Raw genomic sequence first — 21,231 nt, 5'->3', positions numbered from 1 at the left:
AAAGCTAAACTAATGAATAAAGCTGAACTCGGTCAAGACCAGATAGAGAGAGACAGGCGAAAGAAAGCATTTGGAAGGACTCTCCAGCATGGTGAAATTTCTATTTATGGTGCTTCCCAGCCTACATCCAGGATAGCTCAGCAAATTTGGAAAATTACTTGAGTGAGAAGGAGTTTGACAGTACACTCTTGCAAAGTGTGGAGTAGCAAGTCCATCTGTGTGAGAGACAGAGCCTTCCCAGCGGCCACCTGAAAACTGAGAGGTTCTTCCCAACTAGCAACGGGTCATAGGTAGGGAGCTTCAAACATACACCATCAATACAATGGCTTCAGACAAGCAAATAAAACTTTACCACAATAAAACACTGGGGAAGAGGATGGAAGAACAAGCAGTACTGTAGGTAGGCACAATTACTTCATGCATGACAGAGAACATAGCAGATAGAGACAGTTAAAAGAGTATGGGCGCAGAACAAGGAGTCCATTCTGCAGTCCTTGCCCATAGAAGGCTCTATGAAGTTTTAAGTATGTTCTTGCCCAAATGGGTGTACATCAACCACAATTCATGCAGATCAACTGAATCGTAACCCAGAAAATAATCAGACCCAGCAGAAGTTTAGTTTAAGTAAGAATTGCAGGGTTTGAATGCATGTTTTGCAAAGGAACAATGATGACTTAAATTCAGAGAAATTAAAGTGGACAACTTGCTTCTTTAAAAGCAAAAAAAAAAAAAAATAACATTTAAATGACTGGATTTTTATCTAATCCAATCTGACAGAGGGAGTTTAAAAAAAAAAAAAATAAACCCTCCCCTGCAGTATTTGAAACACAAAGCTGCAGACTACAGATTCTGAATACGAAGGCAGCTTTGCAGAGAGAAATATAAAGGGTAAAACGTAAGCAGTTACAGGGAGAAATATAAATTTTTCTTCACTTATGATAAGTTAACATATTTATTGTAACAACCTGAAGGTGTTTATCTGCGGTATGCAGTTCCGTATAAATCAGAGCTTGAGTCCTTCTGGTGCCCTACACGTAATTTCTGTGGAATAACTGTACATAAACTTCTCAAAATCCATCGTCAGAGGCCTGACCTGAAGGAGGTTATCTGTGAAACTACAAACTGCTCCGGTGCAGCTGGAAAAGCTCGTATGTCCCAGGAGAGGAAGAACTGCAATTCGCAGCCCTCACTGATCTTAGCTGCTGGAGTGTACGTGAGGTCTGTCAGGCGCCTGGAGGCAATTGCAACCTCTGCTGGAGGATTTCATGGAAATTACAGCTCCTGTCAGGCACCTGAAGGTAACAAGGATCCTCCTGGGTCACTCACAAAACCTCTGCTCACCGTCTGACCCAGCTGCAGTTCAACTTCGGAGGTCAGGCTCCAGTGTCCAAGAAACCATAGACCTCTACCAGCCCAGTAAAAACAGTGTCATGGTCCTTTGCAGGGGCAAAGCAACTCCAGCACACAGCCCATTGGCATCAGACGTGAGTTTTCATCTTCACCCCCTTCAAAATGACAGTCATCTCGCCAGGGATATTACCCGGTGGGATATTACCTAGGGGAGGAAGGAAACAGTACAAAAGGCCCTGAAATGCTCAGTGTTAAAATGTAGTCGTCAGAAGTTCACAATGAAACTTAAGGGAAAGCAGGTTTCATGGGGACTTTTCTTTAAAGGGCCACCTTCAAAAGAAACAACAGAGATTCTGGCAGCTGGAGGTTTTGTGAAAATCTGTCATGCATGTCAGCTGTACGTGTTAAAAGACTGATCAAATGGTTTCATTCCTTTGAGGTTTCATTTCCGCAGTCCCTATGAAGACACCTTCATCTTCCATGCAATCACTATTGAAAACTACCACAGGATAGGAAACTATCCCAAGTATCTTGCTACCTTAGGGTAGGAAACTGTACTAAGTAAGCTACCCTAAGTAACTGTCTGCTGATATACTGGGTTTTTCTTTCATTACATCTAAGATAATATTAGGGGAGGAATTAATTTACAATATGTTCTGAAGCAAGGAACTTGCCAACCTGGCTCCTATCCAAAGCGTACTATCTTTACTACCACGCGTCTCACGCGGATTGCTCCATCCTCTGCTATTTTCTCTAAGAATTGCTGAACAGATAACATACGTGAGAGACTTGCCTAACATCATTCTCCAGCAGTAATCCAAAGGAGCTATATTCCATGCTTTCTCTTCCACCCGAAGAGGAGGAACATCTCTTCTGCCCCTCCCACGCCATACAGGGCAGGGGCTCCGGGGGTCCCTGCACACCTCACAGAGACACGCTCCCAGAGCTGCCTGCTCTCCACAGCAACGCACGTAAATACTTGCCGTCTGAACAAGACCAAACAGCCATCACAGACTCTACTCTCACATCTGTAATTTATATGCCTATTTATTTCTAATGGTGAGGGGGGGTGGGGTGGTATTTGGGTGTTTATAGGTACCAATCACACTTTCAATTAGAAACAGGGCTACGGGAGCTCATTAAGCAAGCAGGTGTCTTGGCAAAGAAGGGTTATTTAAAAAGAAGATGCTACACCATTCCCAGAGCAGAGGAGCCTTATCAGCTGCACATGGAGCAATGCTCAGCTGGTGAAGCTGAGCACAAGAGGAAATGGAAACAAACTAAAAAAAAAAAAAAAAAAGTCTGATAGCTTTTCAGTTTTCCTAGTGCTGTTTATACCGTGGCAATGCAGAACAAATTTAAACTTTAACATAACACTGAACCTGCACGTATTACTCAGAGAAAATCAAATAATATGTTTTAGTCAGTAATACCAGAAAAATCAATTGGAAAAAAAAAAAAAAAAACCCACAACAAAAAAAAAAGCCAGACACCTTTGGCCATAGAAAGTGAATGAAATAGGACTACCAAAGCTGCAAACCCTGGGGGAGGCGACGTGTGTTACAGGCCCAGGTTATTCTTTGCAACTGTAATCTCGCCCTAAAAGATAAATCCCATGTTAGACTGTAAACCAGCCTATGGGAGCATTTTCCTCATTTTATAAATAAAGATGTAGCTAAGACGACGTGGTGAAATCCCCTTTCTGTGTTACAGCCTGGGTGAGAAAGCAGCTCTTCCTGCCTCCTGGAGCAGGGCACAGGCTGGCTTGCGCTTACCTTTTAAAAATAGTTAAAACCGGTTTCTGCACGGCGCGAGGCAATTCCAACACGTGTGTCACCGCATGCATGTCTGCTTCGCCATCAGCATGTATGGCTCGTCATCTGTCTGCTCTGAACAATAACTGTTAGGTTAGCAGCCTTTTCACTTGTGAATGTAAATATTGTATCTAGAACACAATATTTGAAATACAAAATACAGTGTTATTAAGACAGCGCTCACACATCAATTCTTGTGTGACTATAATTTGTGAAATGCCTTAGGAGGGGCTTATAAATAAAGTATAAGGTGTTATTATGAAATACATTTTAACCACATGCACAGAAATGTCTCGTTCCTGTTGAAATCCATAGCAAAACTCCCACTAATTTCAGTGGTAAAAAGAGGAGACCCTTGGAAATTGCAGTGTTAGACTGAGCAATACATTACAGCAGATTTCGGTCTTTGTAAGTAATACAGCTCTGGAAGAAGAAAGGGGATGAAAATGGATATTAGAGGCTGTTCAGAGCGTGCTGGAGACTGTCATTTCCCGCTGCTGCGACCGGTAGCGGTGTCTGGCGAGGCAGCACGTCCCCACGCAGCCGCACACAACCCCCTGGCCCCTTTGCAGTGATGCTCCGAGGCCCGTTGGGCTCCGGGGCCTCGCCTGGCCCCCAGCGAGCAACTGGGAGCCAGCACCGGTGCTCGGGCCTGGGAGCCCCCGCACGCTCGGCCCCGACCCACCCTGGGGAAAAGGCTCCTGACGGGGCTGTGGACGCGACCTGCAGCGCAAGGCGGCCTGAAACCCACAGAGCCCCCAGCACGCACGACAGCAGCTCTTCAAGGCAAGCAATGCTCTGGGGACCAAATGCCCTAACTTCTTCCCGATGTGCAGCCAGCCGGGGACTTTTCCCCGCCGACCTCCTTCCACAGGGCACAATAACGAGCCAGTGAGCCAGAAATGTCTCCTCTCCGCCGCGGCTAGCTAGCCTGTCACCGAAATAAGCTCAAGGTTCATCCGCGCACGCAACTGCTTTATAGCATCGCTGCAACCACAGAGGCGTGGGGCCGTGGAAGGCTGCAGCCCCGCAGCACAGCCTGCCCTGAAGAAGCCTTCAGAAGGAGCATAGAGGGCTGGCAATGGCTCAATGGAGGCCACCAGCAGCTGGACTGCAGGCGGTGGGGCTGCAAGGCCAGGAAAACATGGGAAGGGCAGGGAAAGAGCTACGGGGAGCTGCCTCTGCCCGCATATCGACGACACCTGCAGAAACGGCAACCACGGCACAAAAGCTCTTGGGGGAGGAAGGGATGGGAAGCTCATTTCCATCCGTAGTTGAGCAGAAGTTGGCATTTAGATAACAAACTACATTAGTAGGTATAAACACGCTAGGCAGCTGGGTTTGTACCTGTAATTAATTGTTCGCAGAATCGATTTAGCTATGCGAGAAGGGACCTGCTTATTGTGGTGTTTCACGCAATCTATCTGTATCTTATAAATATATAAAGTGCATGTGCATGTCCGATAAAAATATGTATAAATTAAATTTTAAAAAAAATCCAGGTTTCATTAATATTTGCCAATGGATGGCTCCTAGGTAGTTAAAACTACTTAATTCTGGTATAACAAGTATACTTACAACTGACCAGTATCGAATAAAAAGAAAGGTTTTAATCTAATAATTTTGCCCATTTTTGCTTGCTTCAGGCTCTTGATTAGCTATCATATCATACTTTGAACGAAGCTGCTCTTTGTCCCTAAAGGATCTGGAGTTTACGTGCGTTTAATCTCATCTGCAGCGTCGCGACTACCTCAGCAGCGCAGCTCTGCTACTCCAAGTTTACAATGAAGCGTTATCTGCAATGACAAATACGCCAAAAGAAAAACATAACCAGCCTAGATAGGATCTTTGCTTTACAAAAGCTGCTTGTGATGCCTGTGCTTTGACTCAAAACTCCCCACGCATTGGCTTTTTAATCGTGAGATCCCTTTTTCAGCACAGCATCGCAAGTAACAACTGCACCACAATGAGCCAGCTTCATAGATATGGGAATGTTTAGATTTCCCTGCCAGTGACTAAAGGCCTTTAGCTTTCACTAGCCAGTCCCAGCTCGCATTGTTGTTGCCTGTTGATTTGTCTTCTCTCATTATTCCTTGACATGCAGCTCTCCACCCACGCCCACACTAACAACCCTCACACAAAGCGCATTGAGGTATTAACCAGGTTACAAGTTCAATGGAAAATTACACTAAGATTGTGCTGTGTGGCAATATAAAGGGATGGTATTCACTCTCCCAAAGAGCCTGTTAAAAACACAGCTGGTTTTTTTTTTCTTTTTTAAGCATCCTAACAAAAACAATTTTTAGAAGTCAGGAATGCATATTTCTGTGTCTATGTGTCTATACGTACTTTACGTATAATTACAACAGATAGACACGGGTGTGCATCGCGTCTCCACCACTGACTGGCACGATGCAAACTCCCCACTGGAAATTCTGCTGGATTCTGGAGTTCATTTAGAGCGTCCCCAGAAACCCAAGCTAAATAAACAACCTCCTCCTGCTCTCAGCTGCAATTAGATACGTGAACCTATCTTCTTTTTGTTAGCCCAAATTACAGGCTGGTGGAAGGGCTGAAAGTCTATAAAAACGTTTCTTAAGCATTCCTCCTTATTGAAAACTGAAAATAAATTCAAAATAAAACTTAATGAGATTAACCTAACACAGTAACAAAATTTGCAACACCACACTATAAGGTTAAAAAGAAAATAGTATAATAAAGGAAATACAAAGGCTTTGGCATGGTTTTTACAATCAACAATGGTTAATTTTGATATGTAGTTGTGAACAACTTCAAAACACTTAAGTTTAAAACTCTTGCAAGCACTTTTAATTGATTAGGAATGAATTCTAGATGCACAAAAATGATTGGACTGTGAACAGTAGTACAACTATATCTAAGAACAATTAACTCTTGCCGACCAAAAAGAAACGTATGATGCATGAAAATGTGTATAAAACATCTATAGAATATTCTTGTCAAATATAAATGAAATTAACTTTATTATAGAAATCATTCTGGGAGATTTCTAGGGAAGACAAATACTTACATTTCGACATAAAACAAATTGGATTATATCGAAGACACAATCTACCTTTTATCTATCAAACTCTTTTCTTCATCAAAGTTCTCTCTTAACCCCTGTTTGCACATAGCTTCAGCCGTTAACAACCTTTGGAAATACCAACAGATATTTTTCTTACATAAATCTAGTGCGTATTGTTCCAGGTTTAATTATATGCAATGGAATGATACAAACTTGGAACATCAATCCATAATCTATGAACAGATTGGTAGAAGTATTCGATATATCTTGATAAAACTCTTAAATTCGTGGCAAAGCTTGTTGATCATGGCTTCTTTTTTTTTCCTTTTCTTTTTTTTTTTTTAAACAACTTCATGACCAACACAGATCAAACATCCATCCAGTCTACATTGTTCTTTTTTTTTTCATTATAACATACAAATGCCCATTTACAAATAATACACCAAAATGAATAAAAGTTTGGATACCAAAATGAAGATTTGTTCCAACTGATATAATGCCTTCAGTGTACAAAGGTCCATGTGAAAGTCTTTTCATGTGTTACAGCATAGGGCACAGTTGCAGTACAGAAGTACTCTGAGAGCCATTCTTCCTTTATAAAATACTGCTGAACATCCAACTGTTGTCCATAGAGTCATTTACGGAATTAACACATGTTTTACTGTAATCTTGGCCAGTATTGAGACATATCAGGTTCACTGCCAGGAACTTGAACTGGAACTGACACTCCAGGGGAAATGAGACCTGAAAATTGAGAGGGAAAAGGGATATTTTGGTTTTTCTATACATAGCACAATTTTTGCTTTACAGTTTCACAGATTTGTGCTTGTATTCTGGTAAGTATTAAATCTCGCCATCTCTCAGCTTGCAGAATCAGCTTAGGGGGGAGGGGGAAGGATGTATTTTAAAAATCTGTGCACATCTCACTGATTTGTTGTTATAGATAAACTGTCATGCTTTGAGATAAATGCCAGAGCCTCGGCGCATTTGTATCAATTGGGAATTCAGCCGAAAATACACTGAACATTTCTGTTCTTTTAAAATGTGTCTGGCTTGCTCCTGCATATGCTGACACTTACCCTTCTTTACCCTGTTTTGCCTTGCTATGCACAGGTTAATATTTCTACAGGTTACCTGCCTTTCCGATAACCTGAAATCCTTAGCAAAAAATAGCCTCTGACACAGACACGGTAAAAACATGCCCAGTCCTGCAAACATTTTCACATACAATTAACTTCACGGGTATGAGTAGCTCCGCTGAAATCTAACGTTGAAATAAATGCTGCTTTAGAATTTAATTATATGGCGAAGATTTTGCAGGATGAGGGTCTCACTGAAGAGCTTTCAACTGTACTGCTATTCAAATGCCACCTCTGTTAATCTGACATCTTTCATCTACCTCTTCAGCAGCAGCTTGGAAATCAGACTTTCTGCTCCAGCCCTCTAGGTTATATATATTTTGTCTTCTGCTCAGTTTGGCAGCTACTAAACCAAACAGAGAAACCTCTCCCAGCAAATACAGTTGAAAAAAATGGATGGCTGGAGAAAGGAAGCCACACTGGCAGAAAGGAAGGGGGAGCGCGGGGACACTCACCTGTGGAAGTGGTGCCAGAGGTGCCCATCGGCTGGCTGTTCATGTGTGTCTGCATGTGAGGAGGGGTGTAGGTATCATAGCTCCGTCCATTCACCGATGGACTGGTGGGCAGCATGCAAGAGTAGGAGGAGGTCTGGCTGGGTACCGGGGGCTATGGGAGCAAAGGACAAAAGAGCATTAAGTATCGGCCAAGGAAGACACTGCGTTACGCTCTTCTGGGTTGGATGTGCCAGCCCTCAGGAGCAGCACGCACAAGGGAAAATGAGCTTCACTTTCAAATTCAGGGACCTAGATGTAAATCCCTGTTTAGGAGCTCAACCAAGCAGCCTCCTCCCAGAGGTTTTTGGTCTACAGAAACAACATGGACAGTCACCAGTGCCTTTTCAGACATGCTTGGCAAGCAGATCCCTACATCTAGATGCTAAAGAAGGTGTTACGTACCAAAGCCTGAGCGCTGCCCTTTTTTGTGCTTACATACAAGAAAGATGTCTCATGCCGTTTGCAACCACAGAGAGACAGAGCAGGGCTGGCAGCTTTTCTCACATTTGGTGGTGTGACTAAAAACTACTAGAGGTATAGCTAAAAATTACTACACCGAGGCACACAGGCTGGTTGTGCATCTGAAGCGTGTTGCACATACGCGCAGATAACGTGTGGATTTGGGATGACCGAGGCTCTGAAGGGGGATCAACATAGTTGTGCATTGATCCCCCTTCAGAGCCTCGGTCACCCCAAACCCATGCCAGCAGTCTCCCAGGAAACCAGACATCTCCATTTACCTAAATTCCAACCCCTAAGACTCCATCTGCCAAGGGGGGAGAGCAGCTGGGGGCAGGAGTGAGGGATGGCATGGTGCCAGGGAGCGACCGAGCAGGGGCATCTCCAGCTCCAGGGTGCATGGGAATGGGGACTGTTGCAGCCCCGGCACGAGGAGACAGTGGGGGAGAAGGAAGCAGGATGAGTAATTCCTGCTTCAAGCACATGCGACTCAACATGTCTGCACGGATTTCCTCCGTCTGCATGTCCCCGACACATGCTGTCTCCGAAAATACAGCTTCTCTTACTAAGCAGACAAACACGGGAGGGATCTGCACACGCTGTGCTCCAGCAGAACCAGCAACGCGCCCCACATCCGCAGGGAGATGCTGATGGTTCAGCTGCCAAATCTCCCACTCCGACGTCACACGGCCACGTAGGCAGGACTTGCCAGAGTGGCTCACACGTGCCAGGTCCCTACCCGGATGCCCGGCAGTGAACCAGGGGCCTCCTGCTTTCCCAAGGGTTCCCTCCCCAGTTCAACCCTTTGATCTTTTGTCATCTGCTCTCAGCCCGCTGCCGGGAACGGCGTCGCTGGCCTCCAACGTCACGAAATAGCAACCTCATCAACGTCATTTCTTTCCACGGACTTGCGAGACTCTAACTTTATTTGGTTAATTTTGGTTCAGCAATTAGTAACATAGTAATTGCTGCAGTGAAGGAGTCAGGCTCTCTAATCTGCTCGCCCGTCTCCAGCAGTGGTCAATGCTGTGTGCCTCAGACAAAGCTGTAAAACTCCCGTAATTGGCCAGCACCTTCCTAGGCCAACCCCACCATTAAAAAAGGAGGAATTTTGCATCTGAAAGGTCTATAGAAACAGACCCCAAAGGAATAGATTTCTTCCTAACCCAGCTGGTGATCAGCTAATGCTTTCAGGCATGAGGATTGACAGCTCTTGCAATTCTGGCTTAGCTGGCATAACCACTGATGCTAATCACATCCTCCTCTCGCTCAGGTGTCCCTAATGCGCCGCCACCACATCACCTACGCCAAGAAGGTCAGATCCCTCCAGCAGCTTATTCGGGCGGCAATTCCCACAATACTGCACAGGCGAGTTCCATAGGTGAACCGCCCTTTTTTTCCAAAAAAGGTTTTTTCATCCCAGATTTGTTGCCTTGTAATTTCGAGTACCTTTCTCTTTCAAAATTCGAGAAAAGGGCTTGTCAGAGCACTGGGACTTATAGTTCCCTTTCCCTTGTGATTCTCCCAAAATCCCATCTTTTCAGAGGCCAGAGAAGCCTTTGGTGCCAGTTTCCCTGCAGCATGGTTTGGGTCCGTAACCCACCCGTCCTGCAGAGGAAGGGCCCCCACCGCACACCCCAGGGGCCACGTCCTGAGGGAGCGTTGTGCCGTGGTGCCGGCGCTGGACTTACTTGCATAGGCAGGTTGTTGGCCATGGTGAAGCTGGGCATGGGCGGCAGCGCGCTGTACGTGTTTGTGAGCGCCGTGTCCGTTCTGCCCAACATGGAACCTGATGTGAAAGAGGAAACTATAATAGAATAGACAGATAGATGGACACATTAGTTTGACCACAGTTACAATTGGCGAGACAGTCTCAGGGTCTCATTTGCCCAAGAGGACGGACGGACGCGAGGGGGTTGGCGGCATTACCGGGGGTGGTCGGTTGTGGGATCGGCTGGTAAACGCTTGTGCTGAAACTACTACTGATGGGAATGTGGCTGGGAGTGTTGCTGGCTTGTCTCCGCTGGTTCCTCAGCTTCTCTTCCCTTCTCCACTTGGCCCTTCTGTTAGAAAACCACACCTGGAAGCACAGCGTTTGAGAGATGTGAGGGATCTTGCAAGGACTCGCAAGGACCCGAGGCGTGGGGCCTCCCCCCTCCAAAACCCAAGGCCCTGCTGATAGAAAGCTGGCTTGCAGTGGAGCAAAGCAGCTTGCAGAAGCAAACACCAGCTGCTGATATTTGCCTGAAGGAGGAGATGGACAAATACCCGATCATAAAGAGGGGCTGCCCTGTGCTTTGAGAAGCCAGGATTAACAAAATTATGACAGTAAAAATAACAAGAGTCATCACTGTGCAGCAACTCAGTACCTGTATCCTTGCTTCAGGCAGGTCTATTTTAGCAGCTAGTCTCTCTCTTGCAAACACATCAGGGTAGTGGGTCCTCTCAAATTCTGCAGAAGGAAATACCATCGTGTTAGCTACAAAGCCTTAATGCATCCGACTGTAAAGTCAGAGCCGTTCCTGCGCTGCCTGTGCTCTAAATGCTTTTATGAAACATGGCTGTAAAGGCAAAACGTGTGTGTGTGTGTGTGTGTGTTAGGAAGGAGGATGCTTGCCTGCTGGGGAATATTGCTGAGGGGACGGGCAGGCTTGGGTGCAATGCTGCATCTCTCAAGAAGCAGTGAGGGCTTCTGCCTCTGCTGAGGGGGTCCCCAAGGCAGCTCTGACCCTGTCACCAAGAAGTGAAATGGCACGTCGCTAAATAACAGCGGAAAATAAGAACAAAGATCCGCAGCGGGTTGGAGGCGAGGTGCACCCAGGCCGGTCAGGGAAAAGGGCACCTGCTCCCAGCCCCGGGCAGCGGCAGCGCTGGGGACGGGGAGTGAGGGAGGGGGCAGGCATGGAGGGCTGCTGCCAGCCCCAGCTGCCCACTCTGGCCTTCCCGGCATACGGCATCGTGGCCCAGCCAGGGACACAGCACAGTCGGCAGGAGGAGATTTATCCCCCCTGAGAGGAGCCCGGGGTGTAAGGCTGATGTTTCGCTGTGATCTCTGCCCTGAGTACATTCCCTTTGAAAACCCTTTAACAGCTTTTCGGTGCGTACCACAGCCATCAATGAATATTTGGAGTTCGATGAATAAAAGAGCATGGAGGCGGCCACTGAATTAAAATATATACACATACATAAGGCATGTGAGTGCCATGTTTCCGTTCGGCTGTTAATACAGCCAGAGCACATTTTGCTTTTCTCTCCTGCTTCAGCCGTAGGAAAATGTCACTCACCTTTCTCAAGGGCTTCGATTTGCTCTTGGGTAAAGGATGTCCTATTTCTCTGCAGCTTTCTTTTCAGCTGGAGTCTCATTTGGGCCTCGTCTGAATCTTCTCCATTAGAGCTGATGGAGTTAGTGTTTTCCCCTCCTCCCTCCTGTTGCGGACAGCCATCTGTGGAACCAAGAGTCAGAAAGTGAAATGCAGGTACCCGTGTTTTAAGATCCCTATCAGAGAAATAATGCGATTGCAAACAAGTTCGGCCATGTTTGCTGACACCCTCCCTTAAAACCGTCTCGGGTATCAAAGCAGCATTGCGCTAATGGCACGAGTGCCACGGAAACATTTCAGTTTCCAGCGTTATCGTAAACATCAGAGATGAGGAATTACGATCGCCTGGTCTTAATTTCATTTTGTTTTTCCTCTGGAACAAAACCTGCATAAGAATACTTTCCCCTGAAAGTGATTCTTTCCCTGAATCGCTGCTGAAGTGCCATGGCAGTCTCCTCCGTCTGCTGCATTTATTTACCTATTGCTATATTTAAAATAGTGATGTTCACTATTTCAGATTATCTATAATCAGTAATTCCTATCTAATCAATTAGATGTTGATAGGTTTGCAGAAAATGCTATTAAGAAACCAAACCAAGCTTGTAATCTTTTTTAAAAAATATTTATCCAGTTTTTATTTGAATTCTGCACAGTCAATTTCATTTTAAAGGTTGTGAATTTAGAAGTGCCTGCATTGTTCTGCAGTTTTATTCAACTATTGTATGAGTGTGCATTGCCTTGACACCTATTACTGAGCACAGCTGTAATTATATCATCACCAAGAACAGGCTATAATTGCTGAAAATGGAATTTTATATTTAGATAAAAGGACTGTCCATTCTTTGTAATGTGTTGCACCAGAGAAAAGTAAGATTTCTTTTAAAATTTTAACATGTAATTTTAAAAGAAATAGTAGCGAGTTCACCAACTAGCTAAATACGCTATTCTGCAGCTGAACGGCTGGCATATCATTTAAGCGGTACGTTTTTAATTGGGGCATTTCCACCACTTTTAATGTAATTTCTGTCATTAAACAGGCGGAAAGTTTCATTGTGCTCCCCTTTCAAGGGGTCACAAGGATGCGTCCGGGGTCCGGCCGGCTTCGCGGGGCTCTGCGGGCACCCCAGGCTGCCGCGGGCCAGAGAAACGAGCGTTTCTGTCCAGGCAAAGAAGTCCCGGTCCCTAAATTAGCTCTCCCTCTCCTTTCAAAGCATATTTTTCGAGGCATTTTGATGTGGCATAAAGGGGGAGACGGGATGAGGGACGCATGGGCTACTTATGCTAATTCCCTTGAAGAGTTACGCCAAAAATAAATAGCGACACTCCCGCGACATCCTTTAAATATTGTGGGAAATCAACTTTAAAGTAATATCATTTATAATCGGCGAACAATGGCCTCGGCCTTCAAAGCTCGGGGGGAATTGTGACAGGATCTGGTGGGACCCTTTCAACCACTTTGAAATGTTTTAAAACCCGAACTTTCTCCCCCATTTAAACAGAGGGATTCAGCGGCCGTGGTCACCATATGGGCGGCCGCAGCCCCATTGAGGCGGCCGGCGGCGGGTGAATAGGCGGGGAGAGGGGGGGATGCTGCCTTTCAGGGGCACACAAAGCCCCCCGGGCCCGGGGAGCTCCGCCGCGGCGGGGCAGCCGCCCCTGCCAAGCCCCGCCGGCAGCGCCGGGGGCCGCCGCCTCGCCCCCGCCGCCGCCCTCATCCATCACTGTCCGCACCCACCGGCCCCGCACGGACTGCGGAGAGGGGGAAGGGGTCCGGGGGGGGCACGCCGCCCAAAAGCGGCAGGGATGGGCAGCCGTCCCCCCACGACCTCCCACCCGCCCCATCGGGGCTCGGCAGCCCGCCCCGCCTCGGGCACCCGCGGGGGAGCTGAGGGCACTGCGGGGCTGCGCCCGCTCTTCCCGGACCGGGAGACCCCCTTTCCCTCCCCATTCACTTATTTTTAAACTTTTGAAGCCACGTCTTTTTTTTGCAACCTTGCCTCAGTGCGCTCCCCAACCCTGTGAGCCGGCTGAAAGTTTCACCTAGAGCTAAACTCGCTTATGGTTATTTAAGCCCCCCGCACCGGACAATTAAGATATCTTCTTTTTAGAAGTGTCGTGTCCCCCCCTCCTTTTTTTTTTTTTTTTTCGAGCGATCTCAATAGGGCTGTTCCACCTTCCAGACCTAATCCGTAAGAAAGCGAGTGAATGTCCGTCCCTATTATCCTATAGCCAGACCATCTGACGCTGGGTATAGGATTTGTTTCCTGGAAAAAAAAAAAAAAAAAAAAAAAAGACGCTGGGAAATAAAATCATTCCTCAGTTTCTTAGTGTCTTAATCAGTGAGGCGGAAAACAAGCAAAAAAAGATAGCAAACCAATTGCGGCACCTCTCAGCTATAGAGCTGGGATCAAAACATTGTAGCATCTGTTGAAAGAGAAAGTGTCTAAATCCTATAGAAGGCTTTAGTCTTATAAGAGAGGGAGGGAAAAAAAAAAAAAGATAAGAAACAGAGTCTCGGTGATCCCTAAAACCACTAAATCACTGGAGAATTTCTCCCGGATAGAGATGTCTCTTTTTGTTCTGTCAGCCCTCATGTATCCATTATTTTATTCACTGCTGCATGGCGTTTATCAGATTGAGACCATATTTGTACCCCTCTGAGACCTAACCTTGCCTTATGCTTTTTGAGTAATGGACTCTTAAAATCCAGTAACATACCCCTGCAAGGGAAAAACATTAGAGGGAGCATGAATATTCCAGAGGAAATCCATTTTATTAATTTTAATTTTGCCATGCGGATGTTTTAAGTGCCTGCCTGCCTTCCCGTCGCCTCTCCTGCCCGCGCCCTCGGCCCGAGCCAGCCCTGCCCCGCACCGCTCCGCACCGCTTTACTTCGGCTGCAATTTGGGAGAGGGCCCCCGGAGTCCTCCTGCCTGGGGGCCCGCGCTCCCCCGCGGAAACTCCGCTCGCCCCCACACCACGAGGAGGGGTCACCACAACTCCCCAACATCTCCGCAACACTCTCCCCCACACACACACACACACAGAGCCTCTCGGCCCCGGGTGCGCCCGCTCCGCACCGCACCCGCGCAAGCCGCGCCCGCAGGCATCGCTCTGCTCTGGGGAGGGCAGGCGGAGGGGGGAACGACCTAAATTTAGCAATTTAACGCCTTTACTAAAAAAAAAAAAAAAAAAAACCAAACAACAACAACATTACAACATTAAAAAAAAAAAAAAAAAAAAACAAAAAAAAACAAAAAAACGGAAAGCGCCCCGGCCATTTGGAGAGGCATGGGCCGAAAGTGCGCTCCTGCCCGCCGCGCACCGCTCCGCGGTTTGGATCGCGGGTGCGGGGCAGGGAGGGAAGGGTCGGGGAGCCCCTGCACCGCCCGGCCGGCCCTGGGCCGGGGCAGTGGTACCAGTACCGGTAGCGGGGCCGGGGCAGCCCAGGTAGGGGCAAACGGGGCGGCTGCCAGTGGGCTCCGTCCCGGCTCTGAAGGGGAACATCGGGCAAACCAAATTTTTTTTTTTTTAAAAACAAAACCAAACCAACACCAAAGTGGGGGTGGGGGGAAGCGAGGGCTCCGCTCTATCTTTCTAGTGTCCTTCATAGATTGTTTTCTTCTCTTAAAACTGACATGTCTAATTGGCAAGCGGTGCCATATCGTGTCCAGAGGTCTCCTGTGGAACATTTCTACAGCTGTCTCCTTCAACTAGACGCTTATTCATGTCGCCTTAATGAGAAACAAAACGATCTCTAATGAGCAATTACATAGCGACAGAATTGTTCCCATAACAAATTCTTGCGTGTGACAGAAACATCCTTTGTACCAGATATTCCGCACACTGTTACCGATTTTTTCTCTTTTTTTTCTTTTTTTTTTTTTTTTTCCTCGCGGGATGAAAACAAAAAGCAGGTTGTTGTGTAGAGACACCTCTAAAGGAATGACCACAGCCAGGGAGAGAGCCGAGCATCAACACAGCCCGTATTCAAAAAGAAGCCATTAACCATCCTAAGTATGTAACGTAACATCCCATTATCCTTCATATTATCCCCTTGTCATTCCTACAACAAATACCTATTAATCTTCAGGATAAACAGTTTCCTATATTTACAAAGTTCTTTCGGGTCCATTGAGGAGGAACTATAATCAGCCCTACGGAGATCGCTACCGGTCCTCCCGGCTTTGCAGACCCCGGCCCGAGCTGGGAGCGGGACCCCCTGGCTTTACCAGGCGGAGGGGCGAGGTTAAGGGCCAGCCCCGGAACCCGCCCGCCTACCGGTACCGCGGCTTGGCGGCGGCGGCTGCTCCTGGGCTTCCCCTGCCCGCGGCTAGAAGCCCGCCCCGCCTGGTCGCCGGTCGCCGCCGCCCACCTGGCCGGGGAGGCGGCGGGAGGGACGCCCTGAGCCCACTGACCCCACAACGTTGCCCGCCGGCGGCGGTCAGGGAGAAAGGGCGAGGGGGAGCCGGCGTCGGGGCCACCTCCGCCGGGCCAGGCCGAGCCCCGTCGGGTCGCCGCGGGCCGAGGAGCGGCAGCCGGGGCCGTCCCTTACCTTGGGCGGGCTGCCCGGGTACTGAGGTGCCGGGGTACCAGCCGGGCCGGGTGCCCCAGGTCCCCGTCTGCCCGTTCAGCATCCTTAGCTTGTCATACATCCCGTCGGCACCCATCTGTTGCTTTTCGCTAGCCAGGTTGCGTAGGACTCTGTTTATCGACGACACCTGGAAGGCAAAGGACAGGAAAGGCAATGGTAGTGCGGTAGCGCGCTCCCCGCCAGCCACCCACGCAACCTCCGCGGCCCCTGCGCGCCCCTCTCCGCGTTGAGGGCGGCTCGACCTGGGCGCAAGTCAGGAGCTCCCCGAGCGCCGGCTGCGCGCTGCGGCCGCCCCGACTCGCTTACTGCTGGTGGGGGTGCGAACAAACAAACAAACCACGGGGGGGGGGGGAATAGAGAGAAAAAAAAAAAAAAAAGGAAAAAAAAAAAAGCCCCAAACCCAACCCTGCAAAACCAGAGTGATGGCTCCGACTGATGCTCGCGGTCCTGAGGCGCCAGGCGCAGGGGTGACCCGCGTTTTTTAAATTTATTTAATTTTTTTTCCTCCCCCCTCCTTAAAGGCATTTGTCAGATTCTGTATGAAAAAATGCGTCTGACCCTGCCACATGCAAATGATGTGAACCTGCTCTCCTCTCCTCTGATATCAAAACAAAGAAGCAGAGGCTCGCTACGGCTACCCAGCATTGTACGCGGCACACAGGAAGGTTTTTTTTTCCATGAACTTACACTGGGTATATTATCGTTGGTACAGACCCCCTCCGATAGTAATCTGTCTCGAATCTCCCACGCAAAGATGGAGGGGCACTCTCGTTTATACTGCGCTATTTTGCTTACAACTTCTGGAGTCGCTACTCTCGGTTTACTACCTCCGATTGCCCTGGGTCTGATGGAGCCAGTTTCGTAATACCTGCCCAAAATTTTACTCACACATCCATTCGACACCTGGATAGGGAAGCGGACAGAAAATCACATTATTAATGATTTCAAGACAAAAATAAAATTGTTTAAGTATGCATTAAACAATGACAAGCTTACGTTTTGATTGTCCAGCACTTGGACTTTTGCATCTGCATGGGTCTATAACACAAAAATATACCTTAAATGGTATGAGAACTTACTTAGAGAGTCTTTTTTTTTTTTTCTTAAAAAAAAAAAATACATTCGTGGCCCTACCCTCTACAAAAGTGATACTTTAAAAACATTTGGAAGAAAAAAAAATCTGGTCAAAACGTAATTATTTTAGTACCGATGTTAAAATTCGCCTGAAATGCGAACAATAGCTAAGCCAGACTAGTCTGCATCGTCCTCACTGCTCTGAGACAGAGTACTTGCGGGGAACAGGGTGAGTGAGGGGTTAGCAAGACCCGCATTTACAAAGCACCCCTGAGCTGCGTCAGATCCGTAAAAGTGTCCGTAAAAGACAGATTCCGGGCTAAAACAGCGTGGCTTTGAGGGGGGTTCTTTTTTTTTTTTCTTTTTCATCTTTTTTTTTTTCCGCTTTTTGGAAAGAAAAAAAAAAAAGGTAAAAATAAAAAAGCTGTAAGCCACGCCAAATGCATACAAATATCACAAAATCATAAGTAAATCGGGGTGGGGGGAGGGGTGGGGGGAGGGAGAGGAAACTGAAATTATGCCGAGCAGTATAATTCAGTTTATTACAGCGAACTGACTGTAACGAGAGTGCGGGTTGTCACCGGATGGAAGCAAAGGGGAACAAAAAAAAAAATTAGTTTAAAAGATTCGTAAAGGTGAGTGTGTATATATATAGATAGATATATACACGCGTGGAAAGGTCTGTCAGCAGCGGCAATCGAGACAAGGCGGGTGGATCGGTTCGTTAGGCGGTGGTGGTGAGTGGGTGGGTGGGTGTGGGGGGGCTCGGCCCTGGGCGGCGGACAAAGCGGCTGCGGAGCGGAGCGGAGCGGCGCGGCGGGAGGGCGGGGGGCGCCGCCGCCTTCACCTGCAGGATCCGGGAGATGTCGCAGGGCCGGGCGCCGCTGTGGGCGAGTTCCACGATCTTCTGCCGCGTGGAGTCGGGCAGCGGCCTCCCGTTGACGAACACCCCGCCGAGCTGGTTCACTCCGCTGTGACCTGCGGGAAGCAGAGCGCCCACCATTGCACCCTCCGCCCGCACCCCGCGGAGCGAAAGCCGAACAGCATCGCCCCTGCCGCGGTCGACGCCGCCCGGCCCAGGCGCCGTCCGCGCCCCACCGCGCTCCCCGCCTGCAAACCCCGCGGCGGCGGCGAGACCCCCAAACCCAACCCGAAAGCCCGGAATATTCCCAGCTGCATCGCCTTGGGTTGCTTCCTCGCTTTGCCTTTTTTTTTTTATTCCTCCCAACCAGAAAGAAAAAAAAAAAAAAAAATCAAACCAAACCCCGACCCCGAGTAAGCCTGCCCGCACCCACGCAGCGAAGCGCGGAGCTGCCTCGGCGGTGCCCGACCTGAAGCTCCAGGCTTGGGAAGTCTCCCTGGAGAAGCTCCGCTCTACGCGCGCTCTGCTCTCCTCTCTTTGGAGCCTCCTGATAAATTGACTCCAAGAGCCCAGGCTTCTTAGCAATAAATAAGCTCCAAATATAGAAGAGGGGGAAAATATGATGAGCCTCTCTGACATTTGTCTTTAAAATAAAACTAGCTGCACGTCAAGTTTGAGCTTAATTTCTGGAAATAGGCGGAAGTCGCCCCGGATCATGCATGGAAGGCTAATTGAAAAGATCAGTTGGAGCACTTGTGGCAGGCGTGTCACTTTATGACAGTACTCTGCTTTTGAAAATTGCATCGTCACGACAAATAGTAGCATGATAAAACGACCCTTTCTGTCCGCATTTGGATATCACTCAGGCTGGATTGAACTCCCCTCGCTCTCCCTCCGAGGGAGGCTGTGGTTTGAGGTAGCCGGGGGCTCTGCGCGGACACGACCGTGGGGGCGCGTTCCCCGCGCAATGGATTCAAAGTGACATCGGGGCTGGGGAATTTGCCGCCCCGGTCCCAGCATCGCGACCGGCCTTGCGACCTGCGCTTCCCACCGCGGGGAGAGGAGCCCTGCGTCCCTCCCTCCCTCCCTGCCTGTGCCCCCAGGGTTGGGGGGGTGCGGCGGGGGGGTGGAGGGGGAGCTCGGTCCCTCGACGGCTCCCCCTCCCCACCCTCCCCAGCCCCTTTTTCCCTCCCCTCTCCACGTCCCCGTCAAGGGGAAGCTTATTTCAGGGGGGACGCTGGCCGATATTTAAAAAAAAAAAAAAAAAAAAAGGCAGCGGGGAAAGCAAAATCAAAGTTTCACTTAAAAGGTTAAGCCTTAATCATTATATAATTTCCCTGGAGAGCGGTGTAGATCTCGCCCAGTGGCAATGATTATGCGCCTTGTATTCTATTGCTAGTCATCTAATAGGAAAACATATGGTGTCAATTTGGATGCTCTGCGCCATATACACCCAGGAGTTATTAACACAAAGCCTGAAGAGCCCGCCGCGACCTTTAAACAAAATAAAGGCTTCACCCGAATGATATCTTTTCTGCGTTTTGCAGTGGCGATCCCGCACGGCCGGGTGAAGGCATTCCCCCATTACCATAAACCCACGGCCAAGGGCACCCACGCAGGTAATACGCTTCCCGGGTTGCCGGGGGCTCGGATTTTTTCTTCGTGTAAATGAAAATACACTGCACGGACACCCACGCGAGGAAAAAAAAAAAACAAAACAAACCAACAACAACAAAAAAAAAAAAAAAAAACGAAAACCAAAACACCACCACCAAGAAAAAAAAAAATCCACAGAAATCCCCCACCACACCAACTAGAAAAACAGCTCCATCCGAGGTTTTCTGAGAAACTCCCCCCAAATCGGTGTTTTTCCTTATGTTCCTCACGAGGGGACAACTTAGTAACCGATTTTACGGGGGGATGATAGAAGGGTTTCGAAGCCGCGCATCCCTGCTGAGGCACTGGAGTCGGGGCCGAGCGCCCCGCGCATAGGCCGCGCAACTCGGCCTGCGCTCCTCACCGCAGCTACACGCGCAAGGTGAGCGCGCCCAACGCTCAGGAGCGCAGCGGGGTTGCGCGGCCTCGCAAAATCGCGACTGCTGTCGTGATTTTGCGAGGTCGCGCAACCCCGCCAAGCTCCTGTGCCGACCCCACCCCGCGGAAGATGCGCGTCCTGGCGAGATGCTCAACCCCAGTCATCCCCCCACGACCTCCGTGCAGCCCCTTCCGCCGAAGCGCAAGGAAAACCCGCTTCTCGCCAGCCACAGCACCCGACTGCGGATCCCTGCGCTCCCGCGTTGCGCAAGGGCATTCCCCTCCGAGAGACCCGTCGGCGAGACACCAGCAGCGACGACAACAAAAAAGCAATAAAAATAATAAACAAACCCGCGGAAGATGCAGAACGGGGAAGCAAATAAAGCCAGGAGGTGGAAGGGAACTGCACCAAGCACGACGGTGGATTTTTTCCTGACCAGCTGCCATTTTCCTGCCCAAATCCCTTCGCGGAGCAGGTAGAGACACACGCCAGGGCTTAGGTTACCAACTGCCCAAGCATTGGTAGCCCGGTGACACCGCACCCCGTCCCTTTCCACGCCTGTACCCGCGCCCCGACGGGGCGGTCGGTGCTCGCGGTCGCGCAGGGGCCACAGCATCCCCCTTCCTCAACCCCAACCCCGTCCCGAAGCGAACCACCCCAGGGTGTGTGGGGGGCTCCCTGCCCGCGGCCGGCCCCGCCTGCCCTCCGCGGCCGCGTAGGGGCGCGGATTCACTTACTGTTCTGCATGTTGGGCTGATAGATCAGTATCCCACGGGGCTCGCCTATAGCAGTCTATCAGTGATAAAATAGGCGTTAATCAGGGGAGGCAGTGCACACGGTTAAGCTGCAGAGAGGCTAATATCTCACAGGCTTATTTTTGTTATCCTTAGGCGTCTTCCCCCGATTAGTTTAAGGATTGGGGGGGGGGGAGTAATACCTCAAGGGGAAAATGTACATATGTATCCCTAACACGCGGAAAAAAAAAAAAAAATTAAGAAAAGCAACCCGCCAAGTGGTTTCTCGTTTTAATTGCATGCAGGTGGC

At 48.9% G+C, this 21,231-nt stretch overlaps 1 protein-coding gene across 8 annotated transcripts; it reads right to left on the bottom strand.

Moving 5' to 3' along the window:
- Window positions 1–6,617: 6,617 nt before the first annotated feature.
- On the bottom strand, window positions 6,618–20,975 carry PAX6 (paired box 6). Of its 8 annotated transcripts, none has more exons than XM_086748042.1 (11): window positions 20,925–20,975; window positions 18,138–18,268; window positions 17,213–17,254; window positions 16,904–17,119; window positions 16,178–16,343; window positions 11,587–11,745; window positions 10,672–10,754; window positions 10,232–10,382; window positions 9,994–10,109; window positions 7,805–7,955; window positions 6,618–6,954 (listed from the first exon to the last, which is right to left on the bottom strand). In XM_086748042.1, the coding sequence occupies exons 1-11, from the start codon at window positions 20,932–20,934 to the stop codon at window positions 6,869–6,871; spliced, it is 1,311 nt and encodes a 436-aa protein (XP_086604168.1). In that variant the 5' UTR covers window positions 20,935–20,975; the 3' UTR covers window positions 6,618–6,868. The 8 variants fall into 8 exon arrangements, with proteins under 8 accessions (XP_086604168.1, XP_086604169.1, XP_086604172.1 ...); XM_086748043.1 differs by having other exon boundaries at window positions 9,994–10,091; XM_086748046.1 differs by having other exon boundaries at window positions 17,105–17,119.
- Window positions 20,976–21,231: the final 256 nt, after the last annotated feature.

Source organism: Chlamydotis macqueenii, chromosome 5, assembly GCF_036417535.1.
Source record: "Chlamydotis macqueenii isolate bChlMac1 chromosome 5, bChlMac1.mat, whole genome shotgun sequence".
Lineage (NCBI taxonomy): Eukaryota > Metazoa > Chordata > Aves > Otidiformes > Otididae > Chlamydotis > Chlamydotis macqueenii.
The sequence above is the reverse complement of the archived record's forward strand: the minus strand, read 5'-3'. Positions and strand labels throughout refer to the sequence as shown.

Coding starts and splice junctions, on each gene's coding strand:
- PAX6 (XM_086748042.1), bottom strand. Junction 10,755..11,586: donor AATCGAAGCCCTTGAGAAAG/GTGAGTGACATT, acceptor TTCCTTCTGCAG/AATTTGAGAGGACCCACTAC. Junction 7,956..9,993: donor CCAACAACCTGCCTATGCAA/GTAAGTCCAGCG, acceptor TTGCTCCCATAG/CCCCCGGTACCCAGCCAGAC.